Source organism: Schistocerca cancellata, chromosome 5, assembly GCF_023864275.1.
Source record: "Schistocerca cancellata isolate TAMUIC-IGC-003103 chromosome 5, iqSchCanc2.1, whole genome shotgun sequence".
NCBI lineage: Eukaryota > Metazoa > Arthropoda > Insecta > Orthoptera > Acrididae > Schistocerca > Schistocerca cancellata.
Genome location: NC_064630.1, coordinates 125,976,677 through 125,993,978, shown reverse-complemented (window position 1 = coordinate 125,993,978; position 17,302 = coordinate 125,976,677). Strand labels below are relative to the sequence as shown.

At 39.9% G+C, this 17,302-nt stretch overlaps 1 protein-coding gene across 3 annotated transcripts in view; it reads left to right on the top strand.

The window, feature by feature from the left end:
• The first annotated feature begins 944 nt into the window (after positions 1–944).
• Positions 945–17,302, top strand: part of LOC126187795 (glycerol kinase) — a 228,508-nt gene continuing 212,150 nt past the window's right edge. Inside the window, exon 1 of one of the 3 annotated variants that reach the window (XM_049929072.1) lies at positions 945–1,244. In XM_049929072.1, the coding sequence (XP_049785029.1) occupies positions 1,235–1,244 (10 nt within the window). In that variant the 5' untranslated portion in view covers positions 945–1,234. Of the gene's footprint in view, positions 1,245–1,264; positions 1,486–17,302 lie in introns of those variants that run through there. The other 2 variants (XM_049929073.1, XM_049929074.1) reach the window with 2 other exon arrangements.

Genomic DNA, 17,302 nt, shown 5'->3' with positions numbered 1-17,302 from the left:
CTGTTGACAGGGGTGCACTCGCCCTTGTGAAGCAACACTGAGGAGCTACCTGATTGAGAAGTAGCGGCTCCGGTCTCTGAAAATGGCATACAGCCGGGAGAGCAGTGTGCTGACCACATGCCCCTCCATATCCGCATTCAGTGACGCCTATGGGCTGAAGATGACACGGCGGCTGGTCGGTACCGTTGTGCCTTCATCGCATGTTGTGGAGAAGTTTGGTTTTAGTTTTTAGTGTGTGTATGTGTGAATCCAGTTATAAGTTGCGCTTAGATATACATACATGACGACATCTACACATTTACATGCGACACATCTACCGAAGGACGAAAACCGAATTTACAAAACCGTTTTTCGCTGTCTAGTTCATATGTTAAGGTGTGAAAAGGATTTGCTAGCCCATTTAAATATGGCGCCTGTACAACAGCTGTTACAGTTTCCGATTTAGTCAGCACGATCACTGGTTCTCTTCAGTTAGACGAGGTGTAAACAGCTTCAGTCAAATGTATCTACTTATCCTTCAGTGTACAAAATGTCACTCGTCCATATTAGCCGAATATTTTTAAAAACAAGACGAAACCTGACAGCCCAGCACTTTCCAAAACTTGCTGTGTTTACATGCGTGCAACAATCGATTGCAGTTTTGAAAAATCGGCAACTAGGGAGCCCCATCTAAACGGGGTGATCGGTTGCATGCAAATGCTTAAACGTGGATAAATATATAGGCTACAAGAAATTAATAACACTTTACTTCTAGACTACGAGTCATCAAAATCGCGTACTTCGAATTGAAAATACGGATTTTCTGGTTCGTATGTTCTCACATTTAGAGTTCGCTGCCAGACCACTAGGAGTGCTGTTGTCTTTTTGTTTCCTTGTCGTATTTGGAACTACCTCGGTTTTGAATCAAAAGCGGAAAACGTGCAAAAACAGTCTGTTACCAGGTGTTAAGAGCAATTGAACGTCATGGTCTTTTGCCCAATAGGCTCAAAAAAATTTTGTGGCCTTTAATTACAACAAAGCTGACCATGAAGATGAGGCATATGTGTATTATTTATGTTTACGTCAAATAGTTAAATGATATCGAAGCGGTGATTTTCATGTTTCATCCAAGCTTAATAGGGCATTGCTTATGTACTACTATCTACAGACTTAATTTTTCTTGGCAAAGTTTTCGAAATAGGTGTGTGTAAAAGTTTTTGAATAAAGTGGCTTGCCTGTGGACCCAGTAGTGTGTATGTTTCAAGGTGATAGTTCCATATTAATATAGAATAGCCATAAGCACACTTAGCCGTCACACTTTTGTCTAGTTTGGTATTGTTCGTTAATGGTATTACGCACCAATTAAGAGTAATGTGACACCATTGCACTCAAATCGTGTTAATTGGCCTCACTTCGGCGGAGAACGGCTTTGACGTACAGTTTCAACAGGTGATTATTAGAAAATTGGCTGTGTTGTTGCTGTGTGCAATCGTTCGTTGAGTGAAGGTAGGCCGTCGTGGACGCTATGTACATAGTGGTGGTTATATTGAACAGTAATTACAGATTACCTTATGATCTTGTTGTTATCAGAGTATTTCCACATCAGTTCTTCGGTTAATACCAGAGAAGGTCATAAATGCCTCGTAAGGTGCCATAAGTGCCTATCTAAGCGCATGTGAATAAAAAGGTAAAGGAAAGCGAATCTCCTTGTACCCGACAAAATGGAAAATTTCCGTACGACTTTTCACCCTGGTAGTCCCGTGATGGAACATATGAATGGCTGGGCTAAAGAATTACACCGATATCTTAATGCGATTAGCAGATGTACAGTATATTAAGGTTTGGTATGTAAAGTTATCGTAAGTGAGCCATTCGCAAAATTGACTGAGATCTTTCATAAATGACAAGCTATTAATCAACTGCTAACAACCACCGATTTTGTACAGTAGACCTTTATTGTTATTGTTAACGGGTCGTTCTCTGTGAACCAAAACCAATTTTCCCTTAGTAAAAAAGAAATCAGATGAATCTGTGTGGTAGAAAACCGTTCTTGCTGAGTATATCTTAAGGATCTAAAGTGTTAAGTTACAACGTTCTGTACACACAAGTATTTGATGCAAACTAAGAAAAACTACAAAAGTGTGCATAAAACCAATGTGCCTTGAGAGGTGATTGACTCAAAAAGAAACAAAGATAGTTACATATATGTAATGATAAATCTCTTTAGTAGCCTCCAGACTCAAGTGTACGGAGTGTCATTGAATGCCTTCAGAAACACCCAACAAAAGCAGTAGAGGCAACATTTTTATTTTAGAAGGGTAAAAGAGGGGATAATACCTGTTAATGCTGCCCTAGCTCGTTTTGTTAATATAATGCACTTCTGAATGTGTTTGTTCTTCTGTTGTGGACCATGTGTGTGGGGCATAACTCATTTACGTTGGTAATGCTCAGGCCTTGCACACAAATGCTATCAATTAAATGATGTGCTTGTAGATATATAAATGAACTCAAATTTTTCAACTTGTCACTATTCCAGTTACACTGGACAGTCTGTTGTGTGTTGTCAGCTGTTGTTGTTGTTGTTGTTGTGCACATACAGGTTTCATGCAGCTCTCCACACTTCTCTATCATGTGCAAGCCTCTTCATCTACTGCAACCTACATCCTTCTGAATCTGCTTATTGTATTCATTTCTTGGCCTCCCCTCTATTGTTTTTACTCCCACACTTCCCTCCAGTACTAAATTGGTGATCCCTTGATGCCTCAGAATGTGTCCTACCAAGTGATCCCTTCTTCTAGTCATGTTGTACCACAAATTTCTCTTCTCCCCAATTCTGTTCAGTACCACCTCATTAGTTATGTGGTCTACCCATCTAACCTTCAAAGTTCTTCTTGTCTAAATTGTTTATTGTCCATGCCTCACTTCCATATGTGGCTACACTCCACACAAATACTTTCAGAAAGGACTTTCTGACACTTGAATCTATAATTGATGTTAACAAATTTCTCTTCTTCAGAAACACTTTTCTTGCCATTGCCAGTCTACATTCTATATCCTCCCTACTTCAAACATCATCAGTTATTTTGCTTCCTAAATAACAGAACTCATCTAGTACTTGTAGTGTGTTGTTTCCTAATCTAATACCCTCAGCATCACCTGGATTAAGTAGACCACATTCCATTATCCTTGTTTTGCTTTTGTTGATGTTCATATTATACCCTTTTTTCAGGATGCTATCCATTCTGTTCAACTGCTCTTCCAAATCTTTTGTTGTTTCTGACAGTAGTACAATGTCGTAAGCAAATATCAAAGTTTTTATTTCTTCTCCATGGATTTTAATTCCTCCTCCAAATTTTTCTTTTTTTTCCTTTGCTTCTTGCTCAATATACAGATTGAATAACATCGGGGATAAGCTACAATGCTGCCTCAGGCCCTTCCCAGCCACTGCTTCCCTTTCGTGCCCCACCACTGTTATAACTGCCATCTGGTTTCTGTACAAATTGTAAATAGCCTTTCACTCCCTGTATTTGACACCTGCGACCTTAAGAATGTAAAAAAGAGTATTCCAGCCAACATTGTCAAAAGTTTTCTCTGAGTCTACCTATGCTAGAAACATAGTTTTGCCTTTCCTTAACCTATCTTCTGTGGAATTTCTCACTTGTTCCTACATTGCTCCTGAATCCAAACTGACCTTCCCCAATGCCAGCTTCCACCAGTTTTTCAGTTCTTCTTTAAAGAATTCATGTTAGTATTTTGCAACTGTGACACATTAAGCCGATAGTTCAGTAATTTTCACATCTGTCAGCACCTGCTTTCTTTGGAATTTTCAGCTACTTCTCTTTTTTCCTATTTGGTCACTGTGTTGTTATTACTTTAGACAGTGTCCCTTTTGTAACCACATGGCTTTTTTTCTGAGCTGAAACATAGAGCTGGCTTCATATTTAGCTTTTTTTGTTTGTTATTAGGGATATGAGCAATGATGTAAGATCTTCAGAGTTACCTTGTAAATTTAAATCCTTTGCATATATTTTGATACTTTTGTGAATGGTTTATATTTCAGAACTGTAAAATATAATTGAAGTACTACAATATTTAAAAGATTGTTTGTCTACAGATATTATTCTGCAAACCATTGTGAAGTGCATGGCATATGGTGCTTATCATTGATTATTTGGGCTTTCTTCCATTCCATAACTGTTTCTGTGTGTGATTTAATTTGTCTAATCTTGTCTTTGCAATCCCTATGGAAGCAATAAACAGAGGGCTGTAACATATTCCTAAATTTATCACGTAAAGTTGCTTCTAGAAACTTTCCAAGTACACACTCCCAAGGGTCTCACAAACCTGTGACGATTTGTGCTGCCCTTCTTTGTTTCTGTTTAATATCTCCTGTAAGTCCTATTTTGTATTGGTCCCATACACATAAGGGGTGTTCTAGGATGTGTTGTGTGAGTGTTTTGTATACAGTCTCATATGTAGATTGATTGCATCTCCCTAGTATCCTGTCAAAGAACTGCAGCCTGCCGCCTGCTTTACCTATGACTGACACTATGGGATCATTCTGTTTCGTATCTCTACAGATTGTGACACTCGGGTCTTTGTATGATATGACTGATTGCAGCAGTGATTCACTGATATTGTAGTCATGGGGTACTATGTTCTGTCAAGTGCACAATTTTACATTTCTGAACATTTGAAACAAGTTGCCAACATTTGCACCAACTTGAAATCTTATCATGATATGACTTTCAGTGCCTTCTCTTTTAAGAAATTTATTATGTTTTACCATTTCAAGAATGTCTTGCTTTTGCACCTTGTATCATATTCCAAATATTTGTAAGAAAGCTGGGCAGTTATATAATCTGGACACTATTACAGTACTACAGTGAAGTCGTATGGACAGTGTGTTAAAAAATGCACCTGTAAACAATCTTTGCAGACAACACTCTTCTTGTGATAAAGTATCCTCCTGTCTAGCTTCCATGAAAACTCATCACATAAAACCCGTATAATGTAAAATAGTATTAGATTAGATATATGTGATTACTGTAAATCACAAGAGCAATAACTTCTCTCATTTGAAGTTGATGGTAAATCCACATAATAAAGGATGCTTGTGTGAAAATAGCCATATATGTATTGTAATTGTCATCTTATTAAGCCGAGAATGCTTCTTGTAAGTATTCAAGGCTGTAGGACCATCCCAGTATTTGAAAAAAGTAAATGATAGAGAGTTGTCGATTCTCAGCAAATTTCTATTATTGAATATTCACTGAAAGTAACAAAGAAACTTATGTACAACCATATAAAAACAGTTCTTGATAAAATCCAGTCCATTGACAAAACAGCAGTTAGCTGGACGTTACAAAAATAGATGTATTAAAGACATTTCAGAATTGTTATCCAGATTCTTAAATCTGTTTAATCACATGTAATTCACAACTGGGAGTTTTCATCTATTGAACTAAAGCTTCATGTAGTGTGAGATTCCAGACAACATGCATGACTTTTCTATGAGAGTAGACTTGGTAGAACACTGGTAAGCTACCTTTGTAATCGGTAAATGACTCGGCACATATTTGCTGACAGACTTAAATATGCTGTAATTGCACCCATATAGAGTGGAGTTTTGCACTCTGGTGCAAAGGTCTTCAACAAGCTCCCCTCTAACATAAAGCAACAAATTGGGAACCTTTCTAGTTTGGAAGAAAATCAGATGTGACTCAGTCCAAATGTCTGAAGCTATGACACTAAGACTTCTTAATCTAGTTTACTGAACATATAACAATATTATGAAAAGGATAGATTGCTACTCATCATGTAGGGGAGACACTGACTTGCCTACAGGCACAGTGAAGAGATTGCTTCTCCCAAAATAGAAAACACAACATTCTCACGAGCGCAACTCTCACCTCATCATGCATGCATGACCACTACTGTCTCTGGCTGTTGTGTGCGCACCCACAGCGGCTAAAGACTAGAGACGGGAAGGGGGTGGGGGGGTGGGAGGGTGCTGGCTGATGCACTTCATAAGGGGAAAATGTTATTACCAAAAATCTCAAAGGTCATGACCGATCTACTTTAAATTTTTGCACAATGCTCTAATGAAAAGTCAGACAAAAATGAGCTATATATTTTTATTATATGGAGAGGGGGAGAAAGGAGGAGGACAAGGACAGGGATAGGGAGAGGAGAAGGAGATATAATCAATCCCCAGACATGTTAGAAATGCATGTTTTCTTTTCTGTTTTCTTTCTTTTTCGTGTAACCAGACTGTGCCACAGTATAATGTCGCTGGGAACAGCTAGTGGATTACTAAGAACATGCCACTAATAAGGAGACCGAATTGTGCTGCTGACCAAATTATTTTTCAGATGTTTTCTGACTACTCCCATCAAGTTGATCACTTTCAGTTTCATTATTTCCACTTTGTTTGTTTGTGCCAGTAGAACAACATTCTAGTCTGAGCGATTCAAGTATGTTGTGATGGCCTCTTTCCTGATCCTGCAGAGACAGTGGCAATGAAGGAAGGTAACACTTTATCCAAACTGTTTATGATACTCTAAGTAAATATAGTTTCCCTTTGTTTATTAACAATACAGAACTTACACGTATTTGCTCTGCTGCTTGAGTACATTGTCAGAAGTGTCTGCTCAGATCACGTTTTGTCACATTTTGTGAAAATGCATGTTAGGTGAAGTAGAGAGTGGAAATTTGTGAAAACTGAGTGAAAACAATGCACTAAATAGCAGTTGATCGAGACACCAACCAGAGACACGAAACAGGACAAAAAAATTTGCAGATGACATGCTGAAAAAAAAAGCACTAAAATGGATGTATAATAATACAGTTCAGTTAGTGATGTAATTTTAAGAAATAAAAATTTGACGCACGGATGATGACACATAGGTGTCGACCCATGTCTGGGTAATATTTCAAAACAACCCAGTTTTTTAGTTAGATTTGTTTGACTAATACCAGCAAATGACTTAAAGTAAAGCTTTATATGTGTGTTAGTTCCTCATAATTTTTCTTCATTTACACCTGTACTGCACAGGCCACCATGTGGTGCATGGCAGAGGATACCCTGTACCTCTGTTAGTTATTCCCTTTCTTGTTCCACTAGCTAATGGAGCAAGGGAAAAATGACTGACTGTATGCTGCCATACAAGTGTAGTGAGCCATGCCATTCCTGGAAGGGCATGTATCATCTATGTCAAACGTAGAGCTCAGAGTAAATAAGTGGGCAATCACAGTTAGTTTGTGAACATCAGGCCACATACTGTGGGAAAGTATTATTCAACAGCTGTGGAATCTACCTGCTGGAGAACATTTGTAATCTCTCAAGGAGGAATGAAGGAGCTCTGGCACCAAGGAAAACAAATATGTTGTATATAAGTGACTGTTGTTATATGCTATTCACAGAATGTTAACAACAAGAAGTCTTTGAGACAATAATTTTAGTTGGTTCCCATGTAACCTTTTGGAAAGTTTGTGACAATATACAAAGTTAATTGGGACCATTCTACCCTTCATTAAGTAGAGAAGCAGTGTTTTGTTTTATAGCCACTTCATGTTCAGAAATCTGCACGGAAGAAAGAAGTTCGATTCCGAGGAAGAACAGGGCACAGCATAGCAGGACCCTGAGGTAAATCAATGGAGTTGCAAGGCTGAATATCTACACCAATCTAATAAAGGAGTATTAAGATGGTGGTATTAGGTATAGCTGCCTGGAGTAATAGGTCTAGAACAGACCATGCTCAAGCAGTCAAAGCATTGTCCCACTAGTAAATACAGCAGTTGTCATCTAATAAACACTCCATGAACTCTAATTTTTCTCACCTTTTCATCTTGGTCCTTAAGTGAGATGTATGTTAGTGGCAGTAGAATCATTCTGCAGTCTTTTGCAACTGATAGTTCTCTAAAGTTTCTCAATTTTGTCTTGTGAAAAGAATTTCTTCCTTCAAGGGATTCCCAATTGAGTTCGTGTAACAATTCCGTAAGACTCTTGTTTTGATCAAACCTGCTGATAACAAGGGTTGTGAATTGGCTTTTATAACTTCCTTTAATCCAACCTCATATTTAGTCTTAACACTTAAACACTACTCAAGAGTGTGTCACACAAGTGTCCTGAATAGGGTCTCCTTTATAGATGAATTACACTTTCCTAAGTTTCTTCAATAAACCGAAGTCAATCATTCACCTCTTCTACAATCGACTTTACATTCTCACTACATTTGATGTTGCTTTGAAATGTTACACCTTGATGTTTATAAGAGATATGACTGTATTAGGCGGTACCCTATTAATACTGTTTTTGAACATTACAGAATTGTTTTTCCTACTGATTTTCATTAACTTAAATTTTCTGACATTTAGAGCAAACTGCCATTAATCACACAAAAAAGTATTTCTATCCAAGTCAGCCTGTATCCTCCTACAATCACTCAAAGATGATATTTTCATATACATTAGTGTGTCATCAGTAAACATTCACACATTGCTGGTCACCCATTGCTGTTCACCCTTTCTGTCAGATAGTTTATGCACATAGAGAATAAGAGGGGTCCTATTAAAGTTCCCTGGAACTCTTGATGTTACCTTTGTCTCCAATGAACATTTTCCGCCGAAGAAAACGTTTTGGGTTCTATTACACAAAAAAAATTTCCAGCCACTCAGATATGTGTGTCAAATGCTTTCCAGAAATCTAGGAATATGGAAGCTGCATGTTGCCCTTCGTACACAGTTTGCAGGATATCGTGTGAGAAAAGTGCAGGTTGAGTTTCACAAGATTGATGCTTTCTAAATCCATGTTGATATAAGCTTATCACTCAAGGATATTTATTATATTTGAACATAAACGTACTCAGAAATTCTGCAACAAATTGACATTAAGGATTTGGTCTGTAATTTTGATGGTTCATTCTTTTGCCCTCCTTAGACACGGGAATCCCCTGAATTTTCCAGGTGCTTGGGACTTTCTGTTGGGTGAGAGATTCATGATAAATGCAAGCCAAGTATGGGGCCAATGCCTCAACCAGGGAACCGAGTGGATGCACCAGGAGTAACAGGCGTTTCTATTTACACACAGGATTTACTTTAGTTTTTGTTCACATGAGTCTCTGCAAAGAAGTAAAGTATATCTACGTATTTTACTGTGTTGACTAGTGTGTCCTACTTCATCCTAAGTTTTTACATAGTTGACTTTGGAGTGTAGCATAAACCAGAAGCAGTGTAGCTAATTTACTTAGATTGCAACCAACAACTGCTTGGGTTAGTGCTATATTCTTTGTGGTACAGATGAACTTTGATTAAAGATGGATAGGGATTGTGCCTGTTGTGTATGGATGCAGGGGGAATTGGCCATGATCTGTAAACAATTGGTACCTGCGTTCATCATGATCGGTAAACTTGAGGCTGCTGTTCTGGGTGGTAGTGGCATTGGGGCACCAGACATGAATACTTTCACATATCTTGTGCCTATAGCATCACCTGATGTCACAGCACCCTCCAGTCTTCTCATCCTAAAGGTGAATGACAAAAATTGCTGGCGATGAAAATTCTGGACGATATACAAAAATGTGTTCTAGCTGCGCACCTGTCTCCTTACATCTTAAAAACAGGTTTGAGGTATTGTCCACTGCCAAAAGTACATCCGATCCAGTGTGGAATGTCTTTGTCTGTTGAGATTGGAGCCAATCTTCCTGCAAGGTCTGAACAAGTGCAGAGGGTGGGATTGCTTGTCATTGGGAGCTCCAGTGCTAGGTGAGTCAAGCAGCCCATCAGGGAAATAGTTGGCAGGTTGGGAAGGAAGGCCAATGTCCCCTCTGTTTACTTGCTAATAGTTCATGTCCCAGATGTGGACGTCCGCCGCTCGTGGTCTCGCAGTAGCGTTCTCGCTTCCCGAGCACGGGGTCCCGGGTTCGATTCCCGGCGGGGTCAGGGATTTTCACCTGCCTCGAGATGACTGGGTGTTTGTGTTGTCCTCATCATTTCATCATCATCCAGGAAAGTGGCGCAATTGGACTGAGCAAAGATTGGGTAATTGTACGGGCGCTGATAACCACGCTGTTGAGCGCCCCACAAACCAAACATCATCATCATCGTCCCAGATGTGGAGGAGATCCTGCAGCAGTGACTGAGCACGCTGGGTGCACTCGGCTGCAAATTGTGGTCCATGTTAGCATGAAAGGGTGCATGCTGTTAGGTTTCTGAGGCCATCCTAAGTTCCTATCGGCAGGGCTATCTGCCCCCGGTGGCTGAGTGGTCAGCGTGACAGAATGTCAATCCTAAGGACCTGGGTTTGATTCCTGGCTGGGTCGGAGATTTTCTCTGTTCAGGGACTGGGTCTTGTGTTGTCCTAATCATCATCATTTCATCCCCATTGACGCGCAAGTTGCCGAAGCAGCGTCAAATCAAAAGACTTTCACCCAGTGAACGGTCTACCTGACGGGAGGCTCTAGTCACACGACATATCGGCAGGGCTGTTTTGATGAAGACAGCTAGGTTCACACTTGGGGTGTAAGTGGAGCATTGCTTCAGAGCTGATCCTCGTTCTTTGGTTTAGAGCTGAGTGGAAGTCTTACATCAGTTGCTTTTATGATTCTGTGACAAAATCGGATGCAGATTTCTTGACTTCTGCTTTTGGGTTCTCACTTGGATTTTTTAGGATAGAGGAATCCCTACACAGGCCTGATACAAGTTCTAATTTCAGACATGGAAGAATATTGTGTCCATTAATTAAAGAAAGTAGCATTCATCATGGCAGACTGAAGAAAGTAAATGTTAAGACAGAGTTAGATGTAGCAGCTTCCGTGGAAAGATCCCATAATTTGTCTCGCTTATAAATAGCAACAATGCCCGTGTATTACTGGAGATGGGTGTTAATAGCAGAGATGTTTTAAATTCTGATTAGAATGTATATCATAAAGATAAAAAAAACAATATCTAGTGAGGTTAGTACAGATAATGAATGCAAAATAATTTAGGTGAAGATAAGTGTTAAAGGAGGACCAGTCATCGTCGTCATCATCCAATGCTTTTATAAAAGCACTGTCTCAGGAGTATTAGTGGTGGAATTTTAGAGGGAAAACTTGGTGAAGCTTTGTTGTAAATTTCCTGGTCATAATTTAGGATTAGATACAGATTTTAACTCTCTAACTGTAGACTGGGAGGCGCTAGTGATTAATATGAGTAGAAGGGACAAGAAATTGTGTGTAATTGTTGTAAATCCCTTATACGAAAATTACCTTGAGCAGAATGTAAAAAAATGTAAGAAGAAATGTCTGTGTAGCATGCTTGAGTGGTCAACTTGAAAATTTCATCCACAGGACCGAAAATGAAGAGCATCAGGCCCTACAAGTTAACATTCCAAGATATAAATAAAGTATCTTGATGAAACTTGACAGTCATGTAAAGGGGTCAAAATAATGCAGTATGTATGTTGTCATTTTCATCCTAAGGTGTAAAACACACTCCGAAAGGTAATTTGGCATATTAGGTTTAGAGGGGATATCTTCAAAACCATGATATGTGAAATAATTTGTTTCATATAAAAGCTGAAATGTAATTACCTTTCTTTAAAACTGTATAATCAACTTCTGTAATAATTTGAGATGTTGCGAAATACCCCACAACCATTAATTAATTTTGAAAATTGAAAACTTTTGTTACATCATAAGTTAAAGAAACTTTCATTTCACCTCCATTCATGTGTAATAAACTGGTTTCTGAAATATCATTTTAGGAAACTAAACGGTACACAGTGTGTTGTTAGAGTAGGTTCAACATACCTAATTAAAATATCTAAACGTTCATTATTATTCTAATGATTTGTTTTATGTTTTTAATTGTTATTTTGTGTTTTGAATTACAACATTTTTTTGTTTTCTAGGTTACTATTTCACAGTTGCGTGTTTTGTTAATTGAAAATAGTAGGTAACTCAGTATTATGATATAAAATCATTACTGTAATGATTATCTGTAAAGAAATGACCAAAATATAAAGTTTTTTTACACCATTTATATAAAATGAACTAAATTTCTTTTTTTAATGCACATTATGGACATTATATAAAACAAAATTCAGAATTCTCAAATTATGGCGGACGATCCTCTAAATATCTTGAATTGTACTGGGCATTTTTTAGAACTTTGGAAAAACCTTGATGAAGAGAACTGGTTATGCACTAGTGACTGTAGATTGATTATATTGTTTCTCAAGTGGAGATTTACATCATAATCATTCAGCAGAACTAAATTTGAAAATCTTCTCTTAGAGTTTTATAACGTTGAATGCTGTATACTATCTTAACAGCTGAACATGTCCCGTTGAGCCTTTTGCCATCACCAGATGGACAAGTACCTTGTCCTGAGATACAACACTCAAAACGGTTCTTTCACTTTGACCACTCCAAGAACCTAACAATGATACGGGTTTTACTCCCACTCTGGGACTGAAAACTTTGGCAGATATCTTTTGACATGGTCAGACATTAGTTTACCAGATTTTAATGTCATCACAAGAATATGTAGGGGTGCAAAAATAGAATTTAAATTATCATTAAAGCTGTCCAATGGTTTCTTTTAAAACTATGAAAAGGTTGGTGGTCAGTGCAAAAAAGCCATTTTGAGCACTGTTCCTGAGGACAAGGAACTAATTCATCTGATGATCGCAAAAACCGTGATAGGGGCAGGTACTGCCATTGGATATTTGGCATTCGATTTTGGAAGAGCTTCGTGATGAGAAATAATATGATCAAGCAGCAATTAGTAGTACATAATCAGTTCTTTTCGCCAAGGTTTTCCAGTGTCCTGAAATATGCCTGGTACAATTCAGGATACTTAAGGGTCTTACCCGCCACATTCTGATGAATTTTGTTTTATATTGTATTGTCCATTGTGTGTATTATGTGGAGAAATTTCATTTATTTTATGTGAATGGTGTAAAAAACTTGTTTTGAGCATTTCTTTACAGACAATCATTAAACTAAAAACAAAAAATCATGAATTTAATATGTGAAATAATAATTTAAAATGAAAAACAAATATAAGTCAAAATAATTAGAATAACAGTGAACATTTAGATTATTATTTTAATAAGGTACATTGAAAATACTCCAACAGCATATTGTGTACAGCCTATTTTCGTAAAATGATATTATAAAAACCATGTTTATTGCACATGGGTGGATGTGGTGAGAAAGATTCTGTAACTTCCGTTATAAGAAAAGTTTTCATTTTTTATCAGTAATTAATGGTGGTGGGACATTTTGCAAAAATTTCACATTATTACAATAGTTGGTTATACAGTTTTAAAGAAAGTTAATTGCATTTCAACTTTTATTTGAAACCCCTTTTTATATATCATGGTTTTGAAGATATTACCTCTAAACCTAATATGCCAAAGTATCGTTTGGATTGTGTTTTACGTCTTAAAAGGGAAATTGGGCAAAAACAACAAAATATGTACAGCACTATTTTGATCCCTTTACATACCCACCAAGTTTCATCAAGATCATTTATTTAGACCAGGGGATGACCTCTTGTTAGACAAGTGTGTGACAAGTAAAGATGTGAGGGATGGGAAAGACCAACCAGGGTTGGACAGATGTTTTAGAAATCTGCTACAAAAGCAAAGAGACCTTCACTGCAAATTTAAACATAGCAAAAACCTCACAAACAAATAAGAATGTATAGAATAACCAGATCACTTTAGTGAGAACCCAGTTTGTACTAGCTAGGCTGATTCCAAACAAATAACTAGTGCCCCGTGCCCTGCCAGGTGTGCGCAGAAATGAACTATAAATCGGGGGGGGGGGGGGTGAGAGAGAGAGAGAGAGAGAGAGAGAGAGAGAGAGAGAGCCAGTAAGCCATACAGCCAATCCAACCCCGTCTACAGGATTATAACAGCTACATTGCTAATCTGATTCACAAGGTGGCACTGTCAATGGGCAGTGCGTGCTGACCTGGCTATGATGCTGCCGTCGCTATTTGATCATGCCACTGTCGTGTCAACTGGACCCTGCCCCCAGATACTGGTGCAGGCAAGTAACAAGATGAGCTGGTGCCAACATGTCTTGTCAGGTTCACGGCCACCTTGGCACCAACGATGTAATGCAAAGTTAGCACAGTCCGCCCCCTTAGTAGGAAGACAGTGAGACTGTACACCTCTGATGGCCCCTCCCCCACAGCATGGGATGGCATGCAGAATCAAGAAAAGTGATATCCATATCTTCTGGGACTCTATTCACAGGTGCACATGGAGAACCAAAAGTCCTGTCAGCCAGCACTGGAGAATAGGGCGGGAAATGACCCTGGTAGTGACAGGTTCATTACCTGGGGATGTGCGCTGGGCAGATACTTGCTGTAGGGAATGCCAACGCTGTATGGGATCCATGGGTGGTTTGGGACTTAGGGTGGTGGTGGTGGTGGTTAGTATTTAACATCCCGTCGACAACGAGGTCATTAGAGACGGAGCACAAGCTCGGGTTAGGGAAGGAGTGGGAAGGAAATCGGCCGTGCCCTTTCAAAGGAACCATCCCGGCATTTGCCTGAAATGATTTAGGGAAATCACGGAAAACCTAAATCAGGATGGCTGGAGACGGGATTGAACCGTCGTCCTCCCGAATGCGAGTCCAGTGTGCTAACCACTGCGCCACCTCGCTCGGTTTTGGGACTTAGGGGGAGTGGGCAGGAGCTGGTTGGTGTGGCACCCATTGACTATCTAGCCCCACCATTTACTGCTGAAGATCATACATACTCGGCCCCTGATGATCGCTCGGAGGGCTAGAAAAGACATCAGCAGGTTGTGAATTAGGCAAGATTGGGCTTGGTGTAGCAGGTGTGGGCAAAAATGGAGAAGGGGGCCAGAAGGATGGTGGGGAATGGGAGGATCTTGAGGATGCAGTAGTCATGTGCAGGGGCGGCAGAGGCCGATACCCCACCTGTGGAGAAAGTTGATTGCAATGGTGGGCCACGAGCCTGTCCTCCGTCTCCACTGAGAAGACTCTCCAGCCCTGCAGGCCTTGGACAACTGCTTCGGTCTTACTCATGGTGATCAAAAGTGCGAGCCCAGGTGTGTGTTATAGCAATGGAGGCATCTGAGGGGGTTGGGAGAGGCAGCAGGAGGTTGCGGACTGTGTGTGCCTGGCATCTTCGCAGCAGTTCAGCCGGGCTCTTCTCACACAGGGGCATGGACCTATAAGAACTGAGAAAATGGGTGAATGCATCCTCAGCCGGGGCATCCCCTATGTATTTCTTGATCTGTGTCTTGGAAGTTCAGACAAAGCATTCTGCCTCGTCGTTCAACTGGAGTGAAATGGGGTTGTTTTGATCTGTTGGATACCGTGTTGTGCACAAAAATTGTGAAAAGTCTAAGAGATAAACTGTGGGTCACTGTTGGTGGCCAGGATGGGGGGAGACTTGTGACAGAGGAGAGCCAGGTTAGGTCTTGCACTGCCGATTCTGCCATGTCAAGAGGCAGTTTATGATGTACGGAAACCAAGGATAGGATCTGTGAGCACTGACCAGTAAGCGTCCAGAAAAGGGACCCACAAAATCAACGTGGATTCATTACCAAGGCTGAGAAGGTTCCACCATGGAGAGTAGCACTGCATCGGGGTGGCTTGCACACTTAAAGCAAGGAACAATGAAATGTTCAATACACTATTTATCTGTGGCCAGTAGACATGTTGGTGGACCAACTTCCTCATTTGTGATGCGGACCAGTGACCAGTTGCTGGAGGCAAAGGATGTCCTGTGTTTCGTAGACAACAAAATAACTCCATCAACGAGCGTCAATCTGTGGTGCAGCACAAAATAATTATGAACGGGATCTGATGTATGAGCTGCAAGCTGTTCTGGCCACCCATGCTTTTGCTAAATACAGTGCCACACTTGGCTAACACACAGGATCAGGCTGACCATGTGGGTGAAGCAGGAGCCAGTAATAGGAAACCCATCTATTGTCTGTTGAGTTTCGTCATCAAAGTATAGACAGAGAAAATCATTGTGGTTGAAGCTGGGCTTGAGACACATGGGAAGGCAGTAGAGGGCATCAGCATTTGAGTGTTGAGCCGTTGGGCGAAAGTGGGTCACTTCGTGATAACCACTGAGGAACAGAGCCCAAAGTTGAAGTCTGCGTGTTGTCTTGTCTGGCAGATGTGTCACAGGCCTAAAGATGGAAGATAAAGGCTTATGGTCTGCAACCAGGTGAAACTTGACACTATAGACAAACACATGAAGCTTCTTGAGTGTATAAATAATGATGAGGGCCACCTCCTCAATTTGCAAGTAATTTTTCTGTGCTAAGTTGAGCACCTTCGAGGCAAAGGCGATGGGCCTTTCCAAACCATCTGTATTATGGCGAGACAGTATGGACCCCATGGTCACAGGCCTAAAGATGGAAGATAAAGGCTTATGGTCTGCAACCAGGTGAAACTTGACACTATAGACAAACACATGAAGCTTCTTGAGTGTATAAATAATGATGAGGGCCACCTCCTCAATTTGCAAGTAATTTTTCTGTGCCAAGTTGAGCACCTTCGAGGCAAAGGCGATGGGCCTTTCCAAACCATCTGTATTATGGCGAGACAGTATGGACCCCATGGTGGGCTGCGGTAATTGGTAGCCACCATAGGCTGGTGACCCTTGTAGTATGTGGCCATAAACAGTGTGGAATACAAAACATCTTTCATTTTCTGAAATATTTGTTTACAGATATGGGTCCAAACAAATGATGCAAATATGCAACTACCGTATTTACTCGAATCTAAGCCGCACTTTTTTTCCGGTTTTTGTAATCCAAAAAACCGCCTGCGGCTTAGAATCGAGTGCAAAGCAAGCGGAAGTTCTTAAAAATGTCGGTGGGTGCCGCCACAACTTAGTTCTGCCGTCGAATATATGTAGCGCTACACAGGCATGCTTTTTAGGGTGCTGTTTGTAGGCACAAAGATAAATACTGGCGCCAAAACCTCTGCGTCAGTAAATAAATTAAAAAAAAAAAAGGTGGAAGACAAGCTTTTTTTCTCCGCGCCGAGTTTCGACCACTGCATTTTCATACATTAACCAACAAAGTAAATACTAATTCCGTATTGTTCATCTTCGAATGTAGCAGCATTTCAATGTACTACAAAAACCCGACTGGCAAGAATGTTTAGGATGTTTGTCAATATGGCCAAAAAACTCTACGTTCTGAATATTTTCCTATCTGTGAAAAGAGATGGTTGCTAATACGAACTTTTATAAATTGTGAATCACATGCAGTATTCTCGTCACCATAAGATTAATACGAATATAAACATTTTGTCATGTATTGTTTCGT